Source organism: Python bivittatus, unplaced genomic scaffold (genome assembly GCF_059951505.1).
Source record: "Python bivittatus isolate LINGU-HERP-01145 unplaced genomic scaffold, Pbiv_v1 ctg000330_np1212, whole genome shotgun sequence".
Classification (NCBI taxonomy): domain Eukaryota; kingdom Metazoa; phylum Chordata; class Lepidosauria; order Squamata; family Pythonidae; genus Python; species Python bivittatus.
Window position 1 is genome coordinate 32145517 of NW_028277058.1, and position 25937 is coordinate 32171453.

The 25937-nt window shown below is 35.0% G+C and overlaps 1 protein-coding gene across 1 annotated transcript; it reads left to right on the forward strand.

The window, feature by feature from the left end:
• The first annotated feature begins 1723 nt into the window (after positions 1 to 1723).
• SLC17A8 (solute carrier family 17 member 8) lies at positions 1724 to 25461 on the forward strand. Its single transcript, XM_088141507.1, has 12 exons — positions 1724 to 1824; positions 8096 to 8345; positions 12596 to 12714; positions 14085 to 14199; positions 15956 to 16043; positions 18571 to 18657; positions 18872 to 19008; positions 20044 to 20193; positions 20964 to 21096; positions 21797 to 21907; positions 23670 to 23797; positions 25123 to 25461. The coding sequence occupies exons 1-12, from the start codon at positions 1724 to 1726 to the stop codon at positions 25459 to 25461; spliced, it is 1758 nt and encodes a 585-aa protein (XP_087997633.1).
• Positions 25462 to 25937: the final 476 nt, after the last annotated feature.

Below are 25937 nucleotides of genomic sequence, written 5' to 3' on the forward strand. Positions count from 1 at the left end.
ATTGCCTAGACAATGGGAGAGTGTCTTAGCTTCTATAGCAAGAGTGTTAGTGGACCTTAAATTACCACTTATACAACAAAAAATAATATTTAGAATTTATTGGACTCCACTACATTTGTATAGAAGAGGACTAAGACAGCATTTTGTTGGAGATGTAATAAGGATAATGCTTCTTTAAAGCAGATGGTTTTACAATGTCCTGTACTTATTAAGTTTTGGAAGAAAGTAGTGGACTATATAAATGTGACTGTACGACAAAAGTTAAAATTTTCAGAGGACAATATTCTTTTGAACTATATACCTAGTACATGGAATTTGACAACTGGACAACATAAATGGATTCTCTGTCCCTTTAACTATGGCTAAAAGACTGATTTTGCAGCATTGGAAAGATAAACATATGGCCCCATTCACTCAATGGATCGAAGACCTGATGACACTTGCCACCCATGAGCGGATTGCCTATAGATGTAGACTTTGCATGGACAAGTATAATGAAATATGGGACTCATTTATACAGAATACAATAGGTTAAAAAAAAAAGCATGATAGTTATATAACTATTGGAAATAAATATATTTATACTTGCATAATATTTGTATTAGATAAGCATATATAGAATTGAAACTGTTTACTGTTATAATGATATATTTTGTTTCTTTTTTTTCACTTTTTTTATTAAAGCACTTGTTATGTATTTTTTTTCCTTCCTTGACAATGTATGTATTTCTATCATGATTATGTCTGTGTTTTGTTCTTTTTGTTCTATTTTTGTTATTATTTTAAAAACAATTAAAAAATACAAAAAACGATTAGAAGTTAACTGGTGAGATTCGATCCCCACACTTATTTAAACAAAATAAGAAGTCCTGGCATAGGGCGGGTGGTGGTGGTTTTATTTCAGAAAGAAGAGAGAAATGAGCAGTCTGTTTATGCCAACTCAGTTGGAAGCACTTAAATCTAGATTTAACTCAATATCAGTTCCTTCCTTTTTTTCCCCCACTAACCTCCAGTGTGACCTAATTTGTATCCAATGCACTGCCCATTTATACAATATATAGTGATTCTGTATTAAGGAGATATCAATGAGATCAGTCACAAGTGGAATATTGTGTGTGTGTGTCTGTATGTATGAATGAATGAATGAATAAATCAAGCAATATTGATATGTGGGGTTCAGTAGGAAAATGGAGAGCAAAAATAGGAGCATAAGCCATGGCTCGAGATCTGGAGAGAGAATGCATAAATGTTTAATAAAGTTTGCTAGGGATAAGCTCAAATGGCCAGAGAGACAGTATTGTGTTCGTTACTATAGCATCACTGAGCACATGTGTGAAGAAAGCCTAGAAAGAGGACAAGCAGCATGTTATAATGTGCCTTAGTCAGATGCATAAGCTTAACATCAGGTCCAGTATTACTCACCTTCAGGTCTAATCCTTTGAAGACTGCAGAATAACAAGAGATGCAAAACAGACCTCCAGCAATTTGCCTTGAATTATTGGCAGCCCTTGGGAGAATCTACTGATAATTTCAGTGTGGTTATTTCATTTGGAAGATTAACATTATACCTGCCAGATCATTCTCCAAGGAAGAAAAGAAAAGAAAAAGAAAAAAGAAAAAAGAAAAGAAAAGAAAAGAAAAAAGACTATTAGAATTGGGGGGAAATTGATGATGACGAGAAGTCCATTTTACATAAAAGGATTTATTTAAGGAAAAACAAAAGATGCCTTTTGAAGTGTTAAATTCATTAAAAGAGAGACTTTTAAAGCCTTGGAAGGAAGAAGTGAAGAATACTGTTAGCGACTCTCTAGGACACTTGCAAAGGTAATAGCTTCATATACTGTAAACCTCTACAAAGATTATATTAAAAATACAAATATTTAGAGTTATGTAACTGAAAGATGTAGGAACAAATGAATAAAGCAGGATATACAAGGAGCTGTACCTCAGCTACAAACTAAAACAATCACTTATTAGGTATGTCCTACTAAATTAGGAAAAAAACAAAATTAAGATAGGCCATGATTTTAGGCATGCTTAATATTGTTGATAAAGTTATTTTTGTAGTTTTAAATTAGTAACAGCTAAAATAATTTTCAGTTACACTGCTGTGGACATGAACAGCAATTGTGTTTCATCTTCAGTGTGTTTAAAGGATCTTAAATCCACAAAAGTGTGCTTATCTTTGCGATCTATGTCAGAATTTAAATATGAGCTAATATATTTGAAAGGCTTATTTCATGTTTCATGAGAGATATCTGTGAATGAATAAAATATAGCATAAAGTTCATAATACCTTTCAGAAAAAGCTGTGTTAAATTGTTATAGCAAAAGTTAGAAGTCTTGTGCTATGTTAAACAAGAATCTTTTATTAAGTTCCTGAGGATACTAAATTTTTATGCAGTCAAACAGTAAACTCCTTACCAGTGAAATAAAATAATGCTTACAATGTTTAATTGGCATATTTTTGTGTTATTCGTTTTCTGAAAGCAGCACAACTGTGTCACTGATAGGCTGTCCTGTAACAAGACATTTTTCTGGCCATTTTTCAAAATTTTACAAAAGCATGAACAGGACTAATTTGTTACTGTTAAAAGGTAAAATACTATTATATATAATTGCCCTATAATCTAAACTGCCATCATATGTGCTTATATAGAATTAAATATCACTGAAGGTAACAGGGCATTCCTTGATACAAGCATCCACAGAATTATGTTATGGTATTAATTGCTGATACTAATGGCAGAGAAACAACGTGTCTAGTTTTTGGTATTGCCCTCGATAACTACTTTTATCCATGCTTGCTTTCTTTACTGCTATTCATAAAGTAACCAGGACCAACTAGCTCACCTTCTCTTTCCGTCTGTAATATACACATTCATATATTCATTTGACTTGGCTATTCTCAAAAAGCTGAAAAAGGGTCTTACATTTTTAGCACTTGGGTGAGAGACCACTAGAAAAATAGCAGAACTGCAGATTATATTGTGAAGTCGTAACAACAACCACCACCACCAATTCTCCCAGAAGAAAGCAATGGCAAATCCTTTCTGCACTGTTGCCAAGAAAACTACATGGATGTGTTGTGGAGCCACAAGGAGTCAAGCCTGACTTGATGAGGGAGACATTTTAAATTTGAGCACTAAGCATAAGTACTTTCCAGTTTTCCTGGACAAATGATTTTTACCGGTCATTTATGAAAATTTGAAAGTCACCTGCATATCAGCCTAAAGCACTGATATTTCTTCTTATTTTTAACCAAACTCTCAGGTTGTTGCTAATGTTAATGTTAATAGTCTCTGAGTGTGATATTTATTGTCTCATTTAAATGAAGGTATATCCACAAACGTCTGATAAAGTTGTGCATAGATTAGACCCAAGCATTTTGGCATTCTTGCAAAAATAGTAAGATTTTGCATCACTGAATTATTTTCTAATTTCTATTCCAACTTCCTTCAGATAGGAAACGTATATGGAGTCTCTTTCCATATCCATTTTGCAAATTAACACCGAATCTTGGTGGACTGTTGCACTGTTGATACCGTAATGCCAAACAGCTTGCCAAAATCCTCAACTTGCTTCTCCCTCTTTTCTTTAACTCTTTTGCTCATTAACATATACATGCAAATATAAGAAAGATAGATTCTCCAGCCTGCTGCAAAAAAAAAAAAAAAATGCACATAAAGTACTGCTCTATGTGGCCATCTAGAATAATCTAACATTAAGACTATCTTTGCATAAAATATTTAGTAAACTCAGCAATGAACAAGGAACTACCAGGCATGCAATATTTTAAAACCACGCATCTAATATTTATTTAATATTATTTATAAAATATCAGCATTATTGTACACTGTACACTGTATTGTAGGAATGTATTGTAAATTTTGTAAGTCTGTCCATTATTGATGAGAAATTAATCAAGATGTGCCTGTATTTTTTAATTAAGAATACTCAAATAGTTTTTTAGGACCATGGGAGTTTTGTAAATAAAATGTCCTTTTGAGTCTCCTTCCAATACATTGACTTTAGGATTGTGTACAGAAATCCAAACTACTGAAATTACCTTTGGGGTTATATTTAAATGGATTAGTTTTATTGCTGGAATTAAAACTGTTGATCCATCTGATTATTTCAAATAATGAACAATATCTTGAATGGAGGTTCTTCCATGAGTATGGCATAGGACCTCTGCTACCCCCACAAGAAAAGCTCTGGAAGTTATTTTAGTTGGATTAGATGTATAGACCATCTTTTTTTAAATCATATAATAGATTGCAAGCTGCTGGGATAGAGGTCTGACTTCCATGCTTCTGTTAAATAATGTGACAAGTATGTTGAGAAGCAATCTACATAACATAGTAGAAAACAGCCAACAGAAACTGCCAGAGCAATAGATTTACTATGTCATCTCAGCCAGATATTAAGATAAGTTATGAGCCCTTCTAAACCCCATGCTCCCCCTGGAAATTTAGTTCTGTCTCATAAATAAATCTGATTTTAAAAAAAGAAGAAAAGGCATTTATCTAAAAAAAGAAAACAATTGATTGCAGAATATTCACCATCAAATATAATTTACTAGTGAACCATTTGACGGTAAGAATTTTTAAAAGAAGACTCCTTTTACATCTCAAATGGAAAGAGAGAAGTAGAGTTTTGACAGAAATTAATATAATTTTAAATTAAGCAACTTCCATTTTTGCAGTCTTTCTGCAACTTCTTGTTTCACACTGTTTTTCTGTGTTTTACAGGGTGCTATATAAATTAAACAATAGTAGCAATGTCCCATCCCATGGATTTTTTTTTTTAAGAGTGATTTTGTTTGTCTGAAGTACATACTATAGTTGGAGTTTTTCAAACATTTCTTATCAATCTATTCATTTACCTTATCCACATCACCCATTTTTTCAGCTGGATTAGGAATTAGCTTTGAAGGCAGCTGTGCTTCCCATCCAAATTTTCTCCTAAACACTTTGGATTAATGTTGGTAGTAAAAACAGAATATTCTTTACTGAGCTTTTAAAACACTAAGTGTAAGAGCAGTATTATATAAGAATTATATATAAAAATGAATACTGGGGTTTACTTATTTTATTCAGTCCCTTTTACTTTTGAATTGAATCTATCAGAGGGGATGCATTGAACTTGGAAATTCTTAGGCAAGACTGGCAGACAACAGTAGAAAACCTATCCAGTAATACAATTAGGACTGGATTTCAGGGCTGAAGTTGTGGCCTTTAAAGTTGAGGACTTCCTTGTGTAATGAGGCAGAAATGTCTGCTGATGGTAGCAACAGAAAACAGTCCTGTCATCAATAATCAGGGATGAATTCTGGAAATATATACATTTATCCATGTTCATTTTATTATTTTTAACTTTTTAAGTTATCTTTTCCATAAATTAAATGGTATGGGTGTGTATATTTATTCTTTCATAGTAATATATTGTAGTAATAGTAAACAAATAGTAATATGTAAATAGTATATAAACATCACACACACACGGAGTAATAATAATATAAGACCATCTACTCAGAATGTAAAAATTTTTACTGCACCACTTGGAGTACATGCATATTATATTGGAATCATGGAACTTGTCTATGGAATCATGATTTGAAATAAGGGATGATGAATCTACAAAGCATTCCAGGCTGCGCATCTTCCACAGTTGTCCCACATGGTGCAAGACTCCCAACTGCAGGTGTGTTCAGCAAGGCTGTTTCTAGCTGAAGCATCCAGGAATGAAGTACATGCTACTACAAGCTTTTTTGGTGAGAATATTAGGTACCACACTGTTAATGTTAAACTTAGGTTCTAGAAGGTTCCAGCTTAGCTCAGTTGGTAATATAAATATTATGTCAGTTCTTGTCCTCTTGCCTTTTTTTCTGTTGGATGCAATTTCATTAAGATGAGGTGATCATTGAAGGCCCAGCTGTGTGGCAGAAACCAGCTGATTTTGACTAAGCTTGAAAAACTACAAAGAATTAGATCTGATTAGTGCTTGAATGAGACACCATAGAAATCCCAAACCTGTAGACTTACCATTTAACAGAAGAATGTCTCTGAACAGAAAAACTGCTTAGAATATGTATGGCCAAGAACACATTCAGGAACCGCCGTGTGAGACAAACTGTTTCACTTGATCTGTGATGCTGTGTGCATTTGCACTAAATGCCCATGCACATAATACTGTCCTATTTGTTATCTTATAGCAATCCCTTTGGATGTAAGGCAGATAAAAAGTTCATAGCTATTTCAAGTGACATTTATTATTTTAAGTATTACTGTTGGTGATGATATTGTATTTTATTATTTCACTTTAAATAAAAGTAATATCAATAAAAGCAATAATATATAATGTTTAATATGCTTTTACTCCCCTGTAATACATAGAAAACAGGATATAAATGCACAAGCTGTGGGAGGTTTCTGTCCATTAGTAATACACTCACTTTGATGGAATATACTCTTCCTTTCCCTAAAACAGAAAATCTCTGTATGAAATGTCCATCACAATCCGTTCTTGAAAATCTACCAGTGGTATCTGGTACAAACTGAAATGACGAAAAAACCGTGTATTATGATATCACAGCACAAACACCATTTGTATTTGTGTCCTGACTTGGGACACAACTATCTTACTCATGGCCTTTGCATTGTGATAACATGATTCACATTTCATCATTTGCCCCTCTTGCAAGGCTATGTGACCCGTGTTTACCTATGAAACTTCTTATGGTTTTCAATTCCTTCCTTCTTTATTTATTTATTTGGCCACCCATCTTAAATATATAACCCTGGGTAGCTAGCAAAGCAGTTCACAAGAAAAACAATATAAAAACCTCTATAAGCAAAACAAAAAATATAGTTAAACATAATCCAATACGAAAACCAAGGTACCACATAATAAGCTCCCAATATTGTGTTATTTTACCCAAGCATACCTTCTAATCTAAACTATTGTTACCAATGTAATTCTCAGTGGTTTGTAGGAACTATAGTTCTTTCTAGAATTTTTAATTGCTTAAAAACTGTCAAGTTGTCTGACAATACAGTATATTTTCTAGTAACAAATATGTTGCCAAATCTGACTAGCTTAACAAGAGTTACAGAGAATGCAATCCTCATCATAGGTATATGTGAATCTCCCAGGACAGCGGAGGAGCAGACATATTTCCAAACTATAGACTTGCTCTTTCAGAGGAAGTATGCCCCTATCCAGAACAGAATGCTATCTCTACTGCATTGCCTTTTATTCTATAACAAGTTCCTTAAGGCACCTGTACATAAAGTTCTGCAAAGGAATGGGAAGAACTGGGTTCTGCTCTGAAGTCTGATTCTCCATGCTCTATTATACAAACCTTCAATTTTGTGTTAATTTAAAACAGAGGTGGTAAACTCATGGCCTTTCAGCTATTGCTAAACAACAAACCTTAGAAGAGTTTATAATTTTTGCAGTTCAGCAACAGGGGGGAGCCACAGATTCCCAATCCATGTTTTTCAGTAATAACACATAAAAGCACATTTTTTAAACAACATAAATCAGGGTTCCTCAACCTCAGCAACTTTAAGATGGGTGGACGTCAACTCCCAGAATTCCCCAGCCAGCATGGGAATTCTGGGAGTTGAAGTCCACCCATCTTAAAGTTGCTGAGGTTGAGGAACCCTGAGGTAAATGGTACAGACACCTAGGCCTCACTACATAACACTGGGGGTTTCGTTCTGTGACAGTCTGCCTGATGGTTTGATAGACTAGATATCCAGCTGCCCCATCTTGAAATGCTAATGTCACTGTATTAGCTTTCTAGAATATTCTATGTGCCCTCCAAAGGTGATATGACTACAGTCTCAGTAATTTTGGAAACTATGGCTACAACATATCCAGAGGGCATCAGATTGCAAATGGGTACGCAATGCCCTCAGGCTCCTTCTTTCCTTCCATGCTATTTAAATATAATTTATTAGGAACAGTTATTATGGGAGTATAACAAACATACCTTATATACTTAGTTATTTTAAGTGCATATCAGTAATTTCTGAGAGTATACTTTTTTCTGAAGCCACCTTGTCTCTATTTTGCATAACTTCAGAAAAATTGACGGAACCAACTTTGAAAGAGATAACATAGAGCTGAATGAAGAAGGAAGACCTGTGGAAGCAACAACCAAACCTCCTTTATTTGATTGCTATTGCTGTGGATTACCTAAACGCTATATAATTGCTGTGATGAGTGGCCTGGGATTTTGCATTTCTTTTGGAATTCGATGCAATCTTGGTGTTGCTATAGTGGAAATGGTTAATAACAACACAGTCTACATCAATGGAAAACCAGAGACTGAGGTAGGTAGAATACATTATTTCGACACAGAGAAATAGCATTTTAAAAGACTCTAGAAGTGATCAGATAAAAAAGTTTATTTTTCTATTTTTTTCAGTTTTTCCCAATAGACACTAGCATTTGCAGATACAAGACACCTATATTTTAAAGCTGATATTCAGATAGTATAAGCGAGTTCGTTATAGGAAGAAAGTATAGGGCCTTTGTAATTGGTATAGAGCAAATCGCTCTACTCAGCTAGATCAGTTCTCCAAAGTCTCAGACAGAAGGAGGTTTTTCCAAGTACTGCTACCTGAGTTCATGAGATTCACACTGTACTAAGCTTATTCCCCTTACTACTAATTAATTTATGCCCATGCCATGGAGAGATATAGTGACATTAAAAGCTTGTGTGTGTGTGTGTGTGTGTACACGCACGTGTACTTTTCAGTTAGTGTTGATTCCTGGCAATTGCCTGGACAAGCTCCTGCAGTTTTCTTGGCAAGGTTTTTCAGAAGTGGTTTTTTTTTTTTTTTTTATAAATGTTTTTTTATTTTTACAACAAACACAAAACATACATGAACAAACAAAAACATAAAAAGGCATAAAAAAAGCATCTTCCATTTTATACCGTGTGTCAACCAGTTACCAACTCGTTGGTGCCCCTTTCATAATCTTAAATTCTCATATCATCTATTCAAAATATACTTGTATACTTATCAATAAACAATTATTAATCATTCATAGCTAATCTATAGAATCATTTATTACAAAAATTTTTAACTTTCAATAGGATTAGTAATACATTTTCATCTATCGATTATATGTGTATATATATAATAGTTAATATCAAATTTCTATTATAAAATTTCCTAATCCATTACATTACTATATTTTCTCATCTAATCATTAATAAAAACAAATCCCGTGTCATATAAAATTACTTATCTTCTTACTCTAATATCAAATCTCAATTTAACTCATCTCTGCACATTCCATAATTTTCAATAACTTCCTCCTGCATAAGTACTTTTTAATTTTTCAAATTCTTAAAAGTTACAGTTCTAACCAGTATCAGTTACAGTATCAGTTACGGTTCTAACCAGGTTACAGTTCTAACCAGATTCTTCACTACATGTTTCAACAAAAATGTCTCTAGTTTAAAATCTATATGTTACTATATTCAACCATATATAAATTTTAGTCTAATCTCTTAAGACATTTACAATCAAATACAATTTTTAACTATACATCTCAGATTTATACTTTATTCCAGCGCTTGCATAATTTTGAGTTCACCCTTTTCATTCAATATCCCAAAATATCTAGCTGTTTATTCCTTTTTCTATGTTATTGGATAAGAGAAAGCAATAATAAATGTCCTTTCAAACATTCTGCTTTTTAAAGCTTCTGTCAGTTCCATCATTGTTGTATTCCCCTCGTTTTTTCTTTAAACATCTGAAGTAGTTTCTTTCAGTGTTGTTTTACTTCTTCTTTTTGTGCATTCTCTTAATACGATTTTCCATTATAATCTTGTATAATCTTTTTCTCACCCTCAGTGCCAAGAACAAGTCTGTCCCTCTTCATTTATCAGTTGATTAACCCTTTTAATTCTCAGTTTATAGGCCTCACAATAATTCTGTTTAATACTTCTGATTTCTTGTACTATTTCTTCCTTTTCCATTGATCCCATTTTATGTTTAATTAAGTCCATTTTAGCTTTAATATCTTTTTTTCTTTTTTTTTTTTTTGCGGGAATTTCTGCAGCTCTTCTTCCAGTTTTTTATAGTCATCCTCGATAGTTTAAAGATCTTTTTCTACATTGTGTTTCTCGTATAGTCTATTGTCTTGATAAACCTTCATTGAGTCAAAGGATTCTTTATCTTTGTTCTTGCCAAAAATAAGAGAAAAAAATAAGCAAAAGGAGAAAAATAAAATAAAAAATAAAAAAAAAAGGAGAGGAGGGGAGAGACTAAGTCTCTTTAAAAAAAATCCAACTGGGAGGGGGGAATGGAGAGCAAAGCAGAGCTTCTAGCAGAAAAAAGAGCTACTGCCACTAATCAAGGCTCTTGTGACTAGCTCAAACTTTCCATCTTGATATTTTCAAAATCGCTTTCAACTCCACTTTCTTGTTTATAGTTACGGATGGCACCTGTATAAACATGCACATCCCACTATCTTTTTAGAAAGCACAGAGTCCTTGAGCATGCGTCACAATGGAAGGAAAAAAGCACTAAGTCGCGCCTCTAGATGGCAGTGCAACTTTCTTTCATTTACTTTCTCTTAACTCCACTTTCCCCATTTCAAAATCAAAAAGTATAAATTTCTTATAACAATAAAGAAATCTTAGTCAAAAAAAAGGCTTAAAATAAAGAATTATTGAATATTAAAAAGAAAAAGCCAATCCAGTTAAAAAATATATTTTTTTAAAAGAAAAACATCTTGTCAATTCCACTAAAAAGGGAAAGTTGAAAAGAAATTTTTTTTTCCCCCTTCTTTTTTTATAAGGTTCAATCTCGCCGCTTAATCCACTTTTCTTCACTTTTAAAAATCTCTTTAAGTTACTTAAGGTGTTCTCTAAGAATAGTTGAATAATAAAAGTCCATCTCACCCAGTTGACACCCCTCTCTTCCTTCTTCCTTTGGAGCTGTCCCGGCTTTCGCAGCCATTTTTGGCTGGCTCTCCTCCGCCGGCTTCAAGAGCTTCTCCCGGGATCAATCTGGAACTTGCGGCATCCCTGAGATCCGCGGGACGCGCCCTTTATGATCGCCATCTCTTCGGGACGGCTTAGGTCCGTCGGGACCGTCCAGGGGAGGAGATATCAGCTGCGATCCTGGGAACCCAGGATCGCCCGCCGTATCGCCGCGACGCCAGCTCCGCCCTCCAAGGTTTTTCAGAAGTGGTTTGACATTGCCTACATCCTAGGGCTGAGAGAGAGTGACTGGTCCAAGGTCACCCAGCTGGCTTCATATTTAATGCAGGACTAGAACTCATGGTCTCCCAGTTTCTAGCCTCATGCCTTAATCATTACACCAAACTGGCTCTATATTAAAAGCTTAGTGGCATTTATCAAATATTATGATTTAACTCCCATACTGATCCCATACATCCTAAAAACAAATGTACATCCTGTTTTTTCCTCCAAGGAACTCAAAGTGGCATATGTACTTCTCCATGCCAATATTCACAGGTTTTATAATAACCCTGTGAAGTAGATCAGGCTGACAGGTAGTAAGTAGTCCAAGATGGAACAAAGAACTTCATAAGCATTTACCATACAATGAAAATGGAAATTACAACCCAAGACAATATCACTGAATTGAAGGAGAATTCCTGGGGCCAAGTTAAAAGACCCTAACATATCTTCTCAGGAAAACTAAAACTGTTAGCTCAACCACAAAACATTTATAAGGCCAAGAGTTGCTGATACTCTGGGAAAAGGTACTGGGAGCTGAGGAGAACTCTGGGAAAGCAAAAGAAAGTAACTCCCTAAAAAGAAATTATGTTCATGGAATAACTGCCTTCTTGTTATTTCAAAAACCCATTGTACTGCCGTTACCTTATAATTATACCCTAATGGCCTCACTGACTTCACTGGGTGCATGTTGTGTATATCCAGTGAAATATCTGGATATATTCTAATGTGCATAAGTCTTAATGTGCATAAAGGGGGACTGTAACCCCACCCCTCTTTAGTCCTGTCTTTCCCTCCAACTCTGTAAATAAACCAATATGTGCTTCATTGTAACGTGTCCTAGTCTCTGGTTGAAAGGTGCCCCTAAAATATTCTTCTACAGATTGCTGTAAAGTCTAAGTGAAAATGCATTTGATTAGCTAGAAAGGCACTGCTGTAAATAGAGGACAACCATTGTATAGTTAGATACCTATATTTGGATCAAAGGAGTTACTCAGCTCGGCTAATCAGATAGGAGATTAGCTGCAATAAAAATGCTCCAGATATTTTTCTTTCCTGTCTCCAATATATGATTATGGACAGTAAGTATATCATCAATGTCTTTCAAATACTCAGAAGTAAAATGAACCTTGTGTAGTCCATTAACTTGAGAGCATGCCAGCTGATTAATACTCTAAAAATGTTAGGTATGATTTAACTACAAGATTTCCCCCTCCCATCAGATAAGTTTGTTTTCACAGCTCTTGGAGGATTAAAAATCCACAAATGTTGGTTAGTGATAACTGGAATATCTGAATTTTGCAACAAAGAACATTTTACAAACATCAAGGTGCCAACTAAATACTGTTTTATTTGTAGAAAGCACAATTCAGCTGGGATCCAGAAATAGTAGGACTAATTCATGGATCGTTTTTTTGGGGCTATATCGTTACACAAATTCCAGGAGGCTTCATTGCAAATAAACTAGCAGCTAACAGGTAATATACTAATATAATATAATGCAATACAGAATTTAGAAAAATGCTGCACGTGATTTAATAAATAATATGTATAAAAAGTGTGTTACCTTTCTAGAACTCAGCATTTCTAACAACCTATAATCATTTGTGGATATATATGACAAAAATGAGTTGACCTCATTTTGAACTGTAACAACTACCTTATACGTGTTTTTTAAAAACATTATTTCCACTCTGTTCAGTGGGACTTAGTGAGAGGAAATGGACATAGGATTGCAGCTCGAAGGATAATAGTTAATATTAATCATTATTTAATGTAATGATTGTATAAGTTTAGTTATTAATAATAAGAAACTACAGGCAATTCAGTTGCTTATCTCAACAGAATACATTATATACTTGTAAGTACTCTCCTGTTATAAGAGCTCATGGGATACCATACATTTCTTATATTGCTAAAATTGTGACTTTTGATCCAGTTAGTGGCTTGTGAGGTGACAGAGTCAGTGATAAAGAGATCTGACTGAATTTACTAACAGATGTATGTTTTTACTCTGTACCAACTTACCCCTTTTAGGCTATTCTACTAATCTAACTTTACTGGCTGAACAGTTCCCCAGCCACATCTGATAGTTGCCAGTGCATCTTTATCCCTAAATCATATTTAGTATTTTGCTGGTGGAAAAAGTACAAAATTCTATGGCTTTGGCCAGCACAATTCAAAAACATGATCGTACTCTAATTATATTAAAATATTTTTAGTTGATTTAGGAGTCAAAGTAACAGTCACAGATTTGATCAAAATAATATTTATGGTTATATTTATTCTGTTTGTTCCATTACAAATACTGAAGGCACAAAAATAGCTTATTGCTATGAAACTACAACTGCTATGTTGTAGCTGCACTGATAGTTACTGCTGTTAATTAAACCTTGTCAGATTATATGTTTGTGTCCGGAAATAAAAACAATAACATTAAATTCAAAAGAATTTAGCAAAGAAAGTTGTGGACTCAAAAGAGTTTTGTAATATTGAACATTTTGAGAATAGCATTTATAAAAATGTTCATAATACCAAGAACCTCAATATCATGCATTTTATACTGTGCTCAGCTAAATTTCTCAGCTGATATTATCTGGCTGTGTGCCTACCTCGTTTTCTATTTTCCTTTTCCATGCTGGTGGACAACGGACATAGCAATTAGACTGAACTGGAGTTCTAGACAAAAAGGCTTCAGTGAATGATTAGTTTATCCTTTTGAAAAGATTTGATCTTCTGATGATTCTGAACTTTTATTTAGACCAGCTTTCCTCAGCTCAATATATAGTATCATGGCATCATGGCAATATGAAATTATAGGGGAAAATTATATTTCTCCCTTTTTTAGGGTATTTGGAGCAGCAATTTTTCTAACTTCAACTCTGAACATGTTCATTCCTGCAGCTGCCAGAGTACATTATGGGTGTGTTATGTTTGTAAGAATTTTGCAAGGCCTTGTGGAGGTAGGCACCAATGTACATGTTTATTTGCACCAGTTATTAAGTCTTCATTATTTGCATGTAAGCTATACACAAATTAGAATGAAATTTTGCATCATTCCAGGGTGAGGATTATTATTATTTTTTTTTTTTGGCAACTGTGTTAAAATATCTTGGTTTCTCAGAACCTGCAACTGTCTACTGTTAATTAAGTCAAGGGGGGGGGTTAGTTAATTTATATTGGTCAGCTTGACAGTTCTTGAAGTAGAATTGTTCCCATATTGTTAACGTTTAAAGTAAATACCACTGATCTAAGAGTATTTAGGATTGGATTCTATATTCCTTCCACCAAGAGGCAGTCTGTAATGATTTAAGTATTAGACTAAGACTAAGGGAAGACTCAAGTTCAAGTTTATCCTCAGTCATGGAAGCTTCTTGGGTGACTTTGGGCCAAATTTTCTCTCAGTCCAAACAGGGGAGCAGTGGGTGGAGGAAGAAGACCTATGTACTCCACATTGACTTCTTGGGAAAAAAGTAGGATACATATCCAACAAATAAGTATTAAAATGATAAAATCCCAGGCTATATTTGAAAGCTTGGTGACATTCAGTGTTGCCTCAAAGAACACAGTTGCAATCCACAAATTTGGAGGAGGGGAACTTGCAGATCTATCCTTGGTGGGTATCGGGGGGTGGGGGGAGCGATGAAAGCAGCCCCACCATTGCAATGCAAGCTCCATCCCCTTTGTACACACATTGCGATGTCACGTACACATACAGAAGGGGAAGCTCATGTCACAACAGCACAATGGTAGTTTCATCATTTTGACAAAAGTGTCTGAACAGGCAGAGAACTCTGGAAATATTTATTTTATTTATTTATTTATCAAACTTATCCCCACCCATCTCCCCCCAATGGGGGACTCTGGGCGGCTTACAACAGATTAAAACAATAAATAAATATATAGTTAAAATTTATAAGAAAACACATTTACACAGAATAAAGGAAGAGGAAGAATCCAGGAGGCCGATGGAAGCAACACCATGCCTCTAGGGGGCTAGCCAACCCCGTATCTGATGACCTGATGGCAGAGCCAGGTCTTCAAATCCCTCCGAAAGGCTGGGAGTGAGGGGGCCTGTCTCACCTCTGGGGGCAAGATGTTCCAAAGGGCGGGGGCTAAATATGCTATTATTATGAAACTGCAAAAAAAATTGAATTGAATAAGACAGTTTAATTTGCAGCCATGTGAACTCTGGAAGGTCAGAAAATATAAAGTGCAGTTTCAACTAATACTGCCAGCTTCAACTAATAGCAGGTAGGTTTCTATTGAGAAAAAGCAGTATTTGAAATAATTGGATCCTTCAAATCCTTTCCATTCTTAAATCTATTTAACCAAAGCTTCATGTCCTGGGGCAGGATCTTAGATCCATTCAGGATTTTCATAAAATATCCTCACAGATATTGATTTGTGATATTTAAGACTCAGGAAATACAGATAGAATCTATAATAGCTTATCCAAATAAAAGAACTGGGATTCTACCACCCCAATAAATCACTATTTCCTTTAATTCCCCTCCATTATGTACTGTATTATTTACACACACACACACACATTCATTTGAAGTCAATCCCTTCATGTTAAGTGAGATTTCTTCCTTATGCATAAGATTGCTGTCCAAAAAGGGGTAAAAACTCCAATTACTTGCAGATAGTAAAAATGTGAGCACAAATGAAAATCTTAAATATAGAAATTGAATGCTGTGCAAAAATGTTTGCTAGGGGGTGACTTATCCAGCATGCCACGGGATGTGGAGTAAATGGGCTCCTCCTCTGGAAAGAAGCAGGCTGGCAACTATTTCATTTTGTGGTATGTTGATTTTTCTTCTTCTTTTGTTTTGAGAAAATATTTCCATTATAGATTTAAAGAAAAAGTCTATGCTGATTATAAAAATAATAGGTCTTCAATTGTTTTTCAATTGTTTTAATTGCCAAAGAAACTTTCTTAGTACCTGAAGGACATATATCTTGCCATTTGAATCTGGCATAAAATTGTTATTTATCTTATAATACATGTCAGCACATACAGTTTCACTTTCTTTATAGCAATTTCAATTAGGGGAATTTTTTTTTTTTAATGCTTAAATTTCTCTAAAGTTTATTTTTCCATATTTCATTACCAATTCAAATTTTTGTTGCTTTAACCTATCCCACTTACTCATATCAAGCAGATATGGCTTTGCTTATACAACTCATTTACCTGTGGTTTATTCAACTCAATTTTGGGGGTTCACATAACATACTGAACCATAAACTAACCACAAGGCTCAATTTACACAACCAAATGCTAAGCTAATATAGAGTTGGTTAGTTCATCATTCCATGTGCTCTGAGAAAACACTAATCAATAATCACACTTTTTTCTTGCTCCACTTTTTCTTTGTCTTTCTCCCCCAGCTTTGGTAGCCTCCTATAACTTCATGTAACCATTCTATAACTCATTGATAACATCATCTTTGCACATTAATTCATTTCCTTTCTGAGTTAGGCTGCTCTTTTATTTATTATTCTTTTAAAGTTTTGGTTTATTTCCAGACAAGTTGAATGTTAATCAGTGTGATGACAATAACCTAAAAAAATAATTAAGCAATGTATTATATTTGATTCAACTATGTTTAAAAATGTTGGTGGAAAATACCTTTTAAGTACAATATTAAAAGTATGGATAAACATTTTAAACTAATTTGCTAATGAACTAATCCAAGAGCAGTTCCAGGTGAAATGTTTGCAGGATGCCCAACAGTTCATACATAAGTTAACTGTCTATTAACATAATATGAACTAATTTCAAATGAGAAAAAGAAGAACACCTGTGTCTATGCATCTTTCAGAATAATTAATTAGTAACACCAGTAAATGCCAAACTAGAATTTCATGGCTTGTCTTTATGAGCTCTCAATAGGATCCAAATGCCATTTATTTTTCTTTAACCATTTACTACTAGCAATGTTTTTCCTGCTAGTAATTGCATAATATTAACAGCAGTAGTGTTCTGATTTCTTTCATATTACAGTACTGTAGAAAGGAATCCCCAGTATTCAAGACCAAAAGGCACACTTAAAATTTTGGGAGCAAGACATAGACACCGTCTCAGAATGGAAGGCATAGTGTGTGTGTGTGTGTGTTTGTGTGTGTGTATATGTGTGTGTGTGAGGAGTACACACACACACACACCAGAAAACAAACCATTCAGATTCCTTCCCACCATCTCTTCTAGCTTTCCACGGTGTGATCTACTACATCAACACACTTTTGTCTTTTTTCTGGGCAGGCAGGCATATTTCCAAATAAAGCATTGGGCTATAGAGTCTCCTTTGAGCAATGGTGATTCCAGGGACATGACCATGAAGTTTTTGTTTTATTTATAGAATTTATAAACCACCTCACTCCAGCGGCTCTAGGCATGTACAAAATCAAAACATAGTACATGGAATAATACAATGGAAAACAATAAAACCAGAAGCAATAAGAAACAATAATGGCACAGAACTTCCTCTAGCTGCTTGATCACCAAAGGCCTCCTGGAAAAGCCAGATTTTAATTATTCTCTGGAAGGTGCTAAGAGTGGGGGCCATTCTTGCATCAGGGAACAGCTAATCCAAAGGAAGGGAACAGCCCTCAAGAATGTCTGCCTCAAGGTTCCCTCCTGTTGAACCTCATAAAAGGAGGGAATCTTCAACAGGCACTCCCTATTCACCCAGGCTGAGCAGGCAGTATTTAGCTCAAGTAGGTGTTCCCTAAGATTCCCAGGGCCCATATTGGTGGCAACAATATGGAATTGGGTTGCTATGGCTTTCTTCTAGGGGTATTATTATTATTATTATTATTATTTCCCAGACTAAACAACAACCCTGAAAATTTTAGTCCTAGTCAATCTAGATTTTTTGTATATGGCCAAATCCCATTTGTCTATCTATTTCGTACTGTGTTTTTATCTTGTTTTGCTATACTGTGAATTGCCCAGAGTCAGTATGGAGTCAAGTGGTACCTACATCGAATGAAATAAATGAACAAACAATGGGGGATAGGTCTTTTATCTGAAGTCATGTTAATGTTGGGAAACATGGGTTGTAGTATTTCAAAGTGCATTCTCAGTTATCTATATTTCAGCAGCACTAGCAGCTGCAATCTTGCCTAACACAAGTGTGTTTCTTAATACAAGAATCCATAAATCCCACACTCTTCTACAATGTTTTGGTCTCTCCTACTGCAAAACAGGATGTATTCAATTATCAACGTAATGCTCTTCCAAACAGAACACCTATTCTGAATAATATCATGGGTTAGGTATGTTGGAATACAGTTGTTGACCCATATGGATATGTTTTTTGTTACAGGTTCTTATGCTGGGGCAGTAGTTGCCATGCCACTTGCAGGTGTATTAGTACAATATATAGGATGGTCATCTGTCTTCTATACATATGGTAAGTTACCCAGTGAACAAAAAGTATCATAGATAAAGTAATAATCTTTCTTTGGGAGGGGGTCATTAGTTTCACATTAATGGTAAATTAACTGGTTTTCTACTATAATTGGTTTTAAAATTGTGTTGAAATAATGCTGACAAAAGTTTTGGGTTTGGATTATCCAAAATATTTTAAATGGTTGACAAAATCCTGTTTCCTTCTCCATCTAAAGGAATGTTCGGGATATTCTGGTATATATTCTGGCTGCTGCAAGCATATGAGAGCCCAGCTGTTCATCCAACAATAACCACAGAGGAAAGAATTTACATAGAAACTAGTATAGGAGGAGCCAACTTAATCAATACCAGTGTAAGTTACTTGTAGCCTCATTTCATACTTTTTCCCGCTCTTAGAAAATAATTTATTGTCCAAAGCTAGTGTAGAAAACATTAATTCACAACAGATCTGCATTTTGTCAGATCATTACTGGAACTAAATGTTTGTGAAGGTTCTAACACAAGAAAATCCTACTCCTGAACTTTTGTTGATTTAATGCCCTATTTTATGCTTAGGTGACAGTATGTTGCTCCTGAAGCCTTTTGTTAGACATTTCAGATTTTGCCTGATGTGATTTTTAGAATCGATCACGAAACGTTCTTAATATGTGAATGCAAATAGAGAGAAAAAGAGATGTGGACAGAGTTTTCAGTCTCCCATCTCTCATCCCAGGCTTTTGAAATCATAAGATGGTATAAATCAAATAGGTTGGGGTAAAAATGCTTCTTTTCTTGTTTCTTGTAGCCTAAAAACTTTTTAATTTTTTCTCAGGCTCTTTGTATGAAAACAAAAAAGATTGTACCAAGTTTGCGTTTTAGTATTAAATTCAGATGATTTTCAAGAAGGATTAAAGCTGAATACCACAAATATGCACAGGACTGTACTATGAAGCAGTTGTTAGAGGTGCTATTTCTATCAGTATGCCTTCCCCCACCACCACCAATTGTGATTTCAGTTACTACTGAAGTTTCAGGTGCCTTTCAGCTAGTAGCGGAATTAGGGCTGCATCTCAAGGCCACCCAGCCTGCCAGTTTCAGATGTTCACTGAGGGAGCCCTTAGGACAGCACAAAGGGGCCTAGCATGGGTTCCTGGACTGGTCCAGGCATGCTGAACCCAGTGGGGTTGACGTTGCTTGCTGCAGAATCCTTTCCTTTTCATTATTTAAATAACAACAAGACAGGTTACTTGTTCATGTTTGTTTTTAAAATATTGCTTTCTACAGTGGAAATGCTTTTCCACAAATAATACACATGAATGACAAATTGAACTTTAAGACTGATGTCTAACATTACTCAGCTGAACCACTGCCTCCAATCACTCTAAAGCTTTGGCATTCTCTCTTCTAGAGATTCAGCACCCCTTGGAAGCAGTTTTTCACTTCGATGCCGGTTTATGCAATTGTTGTGGCAAACTTTTGCAGAAGCTGGACTTTCTACTTGCTGCTCATAAGTCAGCCAGCTTATTTTGAAGAGGTCTTTGGATTTGCAATAAGTAAGGTAAAGATACAAACCCAAGGATTTTCTCTAAAGGTCTTTTGATAACGTGTTGATTGTTCTCAGTGATTTTCCTTTGCTTATTCCTAATAAATTGGCACATTTGACCCTTTCCTTAATATAGATCGCTGTTAGTCAGTGCCAGCTGCCTGACACACAAATAACCTGATGAAAATCAAGGACTACTGGACAGGAGAGAAAAGAGCTAACTTGTCTATCAATACTGCTATGATACAAATAATTTTTTATTATCCAACAACTTGTACATTACAACCCTATATATATATATATATTAATTGAACCTTTAGTGCTTTAGTACTGATTCTGGGAGATAGTCCCAAACTAGAGGCCTATATAATAGTTGACATTAATTTTCATCCAATGGCAAATATTCAGATAAACCTGCAACTGTGTTGAAAAATTAACCAAACATTCTGTTTGGTGAAAAACTGCATCTGAAAGATAGGAGGCCATGGCAGCCAGTTAGGATTACGGAGCTACATCCCTTTGCCTGCTGTTTCCATTGGACAGCCACTAGCACTTTTTTAACAATCCCTTTGACAATCTTTTATGATAAATGTCTCCATAACTTGTAACAGCTGATGACAAATGGAAATTTGTCAACTCTGTCCCTTAGTGAAGTACTTACCAAATTCACCTACGCTAGGGAATTATGTGTCCCCCCCAACTATTCATTGACTTAACTTCATACATTGTAAGAAAAACCTATTTCTTTTGGGCATGTGACTTCCATTGCATGTATTTACTTTCAGGTTGGCCTTTTGTCTGCAGTTCCACACATGGTAATGACTGTAATTGTACCCATTGGAGGCCAACTGGCTGACTTTTTACGCAGCAGCAGAATTTTAACAACTACTGCTGTCAGAAAAATCATGAATTGTGGAGGTATGCTTAGACTTTATATTTGAGTTATATGTTATTATCTAAATATCAAACTCATTTGCTGATTTTAAAAAAGTATAATCAATGCAACATCTCAAGCATTTTGTATGTTGTATAGTAAAAGATTGAATTATTAAAATATCTGAGGAAGGATGGACAGACTTTTTTTTTCGGCTGAAGTTTCATTCCTTCTGAGATAATCTGTTGGGGCTGCATGTAGGTGGGAAGGGAGGAAAGAATTATTGTGACTTTCATGCCAGTTTAATCTTACACATTCTAAGCATCTTACAAATGTCAAACAATGCATGCAGAAGAATAACAGTAATAATAAAAAGCAGTGCCATGACGTGATATTCATGCATCATGCCCATGATGTCCACTTCTCATACAGGACAAATGCTCAAGTGTTTCTGATAGGTGCAAGCATCTATCAGATGCTCTATCTGTCTATCATTTTTACCCTTTGAATCCCAGGGTTGCACCCCCTCCCCCCCTCCCCAAAAAACCCCCACACAGTGTAGCATGGTGTTTTTATAAAAAGCAGAGAAAACTAGAAACCAAGCTGCATGTAGTTAGGGTCTGGAACTAACTTTAAAGAAAAAAAAATAGAAACATGATCTAAAATTAAATAGATTGCTTGAATACATCTCGTAGCAGCATATTTTGAAGAATGATCAATCTTTTCCATATATTTCCTTTGCAGGTTTTGGGATGGAAGCTACTTTACTTTTGGTGGTTGGATATTCTCACACTAGAGGTGTGGCTATTTCTTTCTTGGTTTTAGCAGTAGGCTTTAGTGGATTTGCTATTTCAGGTAAAACTTACCGTTAAGCCCCTTGTAGAAGCATTTTAACATCAGCAGGATTATTATAGCTATTCATTGTTTCTGTATGTACTTCAGACAATATTGTAAAAACACTACTGGTGTCAGACAAAGAGCCATGTTTTTAAAGTAGTGATACGCGTTCTCCAACAAAGGTGGATCCTCAAATTTCATTCAAAACAGAAAATGTATAGCGTATAGTGCAAGACTGACAGGCAACATGTCTGTACATATGGACCCTTAACATTTGTCATTAAAGAACATTTTCTGTTTGGCAAATGAACCAAATCAGATGCCACCTTTTAATAGGCTAAAAGTAACATATTGACAATCTGTTTAGAAATTAAATTTGCATTTGTAAATTTGTATCCCGAGGTTCTATGCTAGAGGGCTAATCATGGTAAAACCTGAACAGCAGGTTTAAGTCATTTGCAAATGTAATCCTGCCTGTTCCTGTCCATGCAGTCACTATGTTAAAACCAGTTGCTTATATAATTCCTAACACAAAAGTAAAATAAGGAAAGAAAAGAAATAAGTTGGGGAGGGGGCATTCCACAGAAGAGAGATGCTTATCAAGTAAAACTTTTATAATCAGTAAAAAAATATAACAAGAAAAGCCCATTAAGCCAAGTTCTCAAAAAAAAAAAAATGCTGAAACTCACTCGGGTTTGAAATATGTTCAGTAGATGTGATGATTAATGAGACTTGAAATCTGGGTACAGCTGTAACAGCAGCTGTCAGCTAGCATCACCTTCGGTTTCTGCTGCTTCATACTTGTGTCTAGTCTTGGCCTTTACTTTTCATATTGTGCCTAGTCTTGGCCTTTACTTTTAAATGGCTTGCATGAATGTGGCCTGAGACTTTTTGTTCTTCAGTCTATTGAGCTTCTTCCGTAACTGGTGTTTGGAGAACTCTTGAGAATGATCATGACTGTCAGTTAGGACTTCCTACTTGAAGAATATTTTCTTTCTCTGCAAATCTCTTACCTATTTGAAGTCTCCCTTATCTTCAAAACTGCCACTGCCTTTTTCTTGCATTTAATAAAAATTTTCACCTGTGCAATATGACATTGTTAAATGGCTTTTTAAATTGACTGATTTCTAATGAAAATTTTACCACATAAAAAATTAAAAAGAACCACAATTATGCAAGTGACTGGTTAAGAAACTGACTACTTAAATATGCTTGTTATATTATTTATGTATTTAAAAGATTCAAAACCAGTAATATAATTTCATTTTAACAGTATAGAAACTTCACATTAATTACCTATGAAATGTGAGAGTTTGTGATACTTTCAGTGCCCTATTTCCAAAATAATTGCTTTTTCTGTGCTTTACTTATTATTTCCATTTGAGAGCCAAGGACTGTGCACAGAGACCAGACTTCAAAAAGTAGGCTGACTCTTGGCCCCAAACTAAATTTATCTTTAATTTTACATTTAAATTAAACTAAATCTGATTAACACAAGTAGCCCTAACACACACACACACATATATATGTGTGTGTGTGTGTGTGTGTGTTAGGGCTAGGCTGTATATATATATATATACACATTATCACATTTGGTAACAATGTTTGAAGTTCTCAGGGACCAAATCAAACTCCAGAGGACAATGAGACCTTGGGGACTTAGGCTGTATATTCATGATCAACAAGAATCAGCCTAAAAGAAGCAGTTGCATGTTCAGCTGCTTGAATCATTTTCATGCCAACAGAATGCACCTTGTTGATGTTATATTTTGTATTACAGGATTTAATGTCAACCATTTAGATATTGCACCTCGGTATGCCAGCATTCTCATGGGCATCTCTAATGGAGTTGGGACATTGTCAGGAATGGTCTGCCCTCTCATTGTTGGTGCAATGACAAAACATAAGGTAATGAAGTTCAGATGTTTTTTCTTGAATGGCTTTCAAATGCATGGCAGTCAGTGGTTTTTTTTAAAAACATCATTAGTTTTGCCAGTTTCAACCCCATTCCTAGCCATTTTGAAAACATAGTGGGGATATGAGACTTTATTTCAGCAAGTGTGATTTGGCATGAGGATTACCCTTGCCAAATAGTTATGACATCAGCAGTTTCAGAAAAAGGTGGGATTTCACAGCATTTCTCAGAAATGGGAAACTAGCCATTGGGCTATAGGGTTTCGCAGCATTCCATCTTTTCTCCCATACCACTTAATATAAATAGGAAGATACATTTGAACATTATCTATGGTGTTGAGATTGTTGCCAATAACAAGCTGATGACATTCAATTCAATGTCTCCTTTTAGTCAGTATTTGAAACAATACTTACATCTAAGGAAGCTGTTCATTTTCTAAATCAGCATCTGATATCAGCAGTTGTCTGGGTGAGGAAAAACACTGGTGTTTAATCCATTTAAGATGGAGGTGTTTCTTGTCCATTAGAAGTCAGTTTAGGAATAGGAATGAACCAGTTTTGGATGAGATTATAGAGCCCTTGAAAATTCAAGTCTGCAGTGTGAGTGTACTTCTGGATTTAGTACTGAACCTGAAGAGTCAGCTTTCAGTGCTGGTTAGGAGAGAGTGTGTGTGTTTACACAACAAAGCTAGTATGCTAATAAAGTTCTTCCTACAGATATCAGATCTAGCCATCGTAATGCACCTACTTTTCAGACTAACCTCTTTATGCTGCGCTGCCTTTGAAAAATTTTCAGAATTTTCAGCTGATTCAGAATGTGGCTATATTATTAACTAGCACCAGCAAGTGACTCTTATTTACAATAGCTTCACTTGCTCTTGTCTGTCTCGAGGATCAATTCAGAGTGCTGGTCATTAGCTACCAAGCCTTCTGTGATTTGAAGTATAACATTATTATGCCATGAGGGCTTTCTGTTCCTCCGCTACCACAGGCATATCTGATAACAACAAAAGAAAGGGCCTTTTTTGCAGATGCTCCTAAATTCTGCATCTATCTGCTAAAGGAGCCCAGCCTGTCTCTTTTGACAGAAAAAAAGTTTTATTTGGCTCCAAAGCTAACTTCCTGATGAAATCAATTTATTTCAAGGTGATATTATTTATTATATTTTTTATTTGATAAGTTTTTAATTCCTGAATTTTAATATCTAACTACAGCTTTGTTATTTTCTTTATATTTTATTCTTTTTGAATGTTATTTTTGGTGGAAAGACCAAATATAAATTTAATCTACATAAAATATGTCCCATGTCATTTCTTTAGACTCGTGAAGAATGGCAAAATGTCTTTCTAATAGCTGCTTTAGTTCACTATAGTGGAGTGGTATTTTATGCTATCTTTGCTTCTGGTGAGAAGCAGGAATGGGCTGACCCAGAAAGTTTGAATGAAGAGAAATGTGGAATAATTGAGCAAGATGAACTGGCTGAAGAAACTGAACTGAACAATGATACCTTTGTTAGCTCAAAGAAAACGTATGGTGCTACTGTTCAGCATGGTGTAGCACAAAGGAAAGAGTTGCAGAAGGAAAAGGGAGTGATGCAAAATGTTGAAGAACAGACTATTTACCACCATGAAAATGGAAATTTTCAAGATTCATTGTAAATGTGTTTATGGTTTGTGTATTACCATCTGTGTATAAAAACAAGCTGTATCTATATTTATTATTATTATTATTATTATTATTATTATTATTATTATTATTATTAATCCTGCCAAATGATTGGCTATAAACATAGTCATTTTCAGCTTATATTACAGCAAATGGATTAATAAAAATACATCTGGGGTGTATAGTGCATATGATCAACCCATGCAATGCCATGGTCCTTTAATATTTGAATCTTTGCTAATAATGACATTTTTAATATATCACTGTAAAGCAATGCAATCGCAGTCTTGACTCAAATACTATGGCCATCTAAAAGTCCCATAAGCAGACTTTCCTACTGAGTTCATTTCCATAGTAATATGCAACAGAGGATGCATTGTGGTGAAGGGATAAAACTGTGTTTAACTAGAGATTATTCAGTACAGGTAGTCCTTGTTTAACAATGCTAACTGGGATTGGAATCTCTGTC

What these genes read in the sequence shown, in the direction of transcription:
- SLC17A8 (XM_088141507.1), top strand. Translation starts at nt 1,724, where the DNA reads ATGCCTTTTGAAGTGTTAAATTCATTAAAAGAGAGACTTTTAAAGCCT. An exon ending in AATAAACTAGCAGCTAACAG is followed by an intron (nt 12,715 to 14,084) that starts GTAATATACTAA and finishes TCCCTTTTTTAG; the next exon opens with GGTATTTGGAGCAGCAATTT. An exon ending in TAGTGGATTTGCTATTTCAG is followed by an intron (nt 21,908 to 23,669) that starts GTAAAACTTACC and finishes TTTGTATTACAG; the next exon opens with GATTTAATGTCAACCATTTA.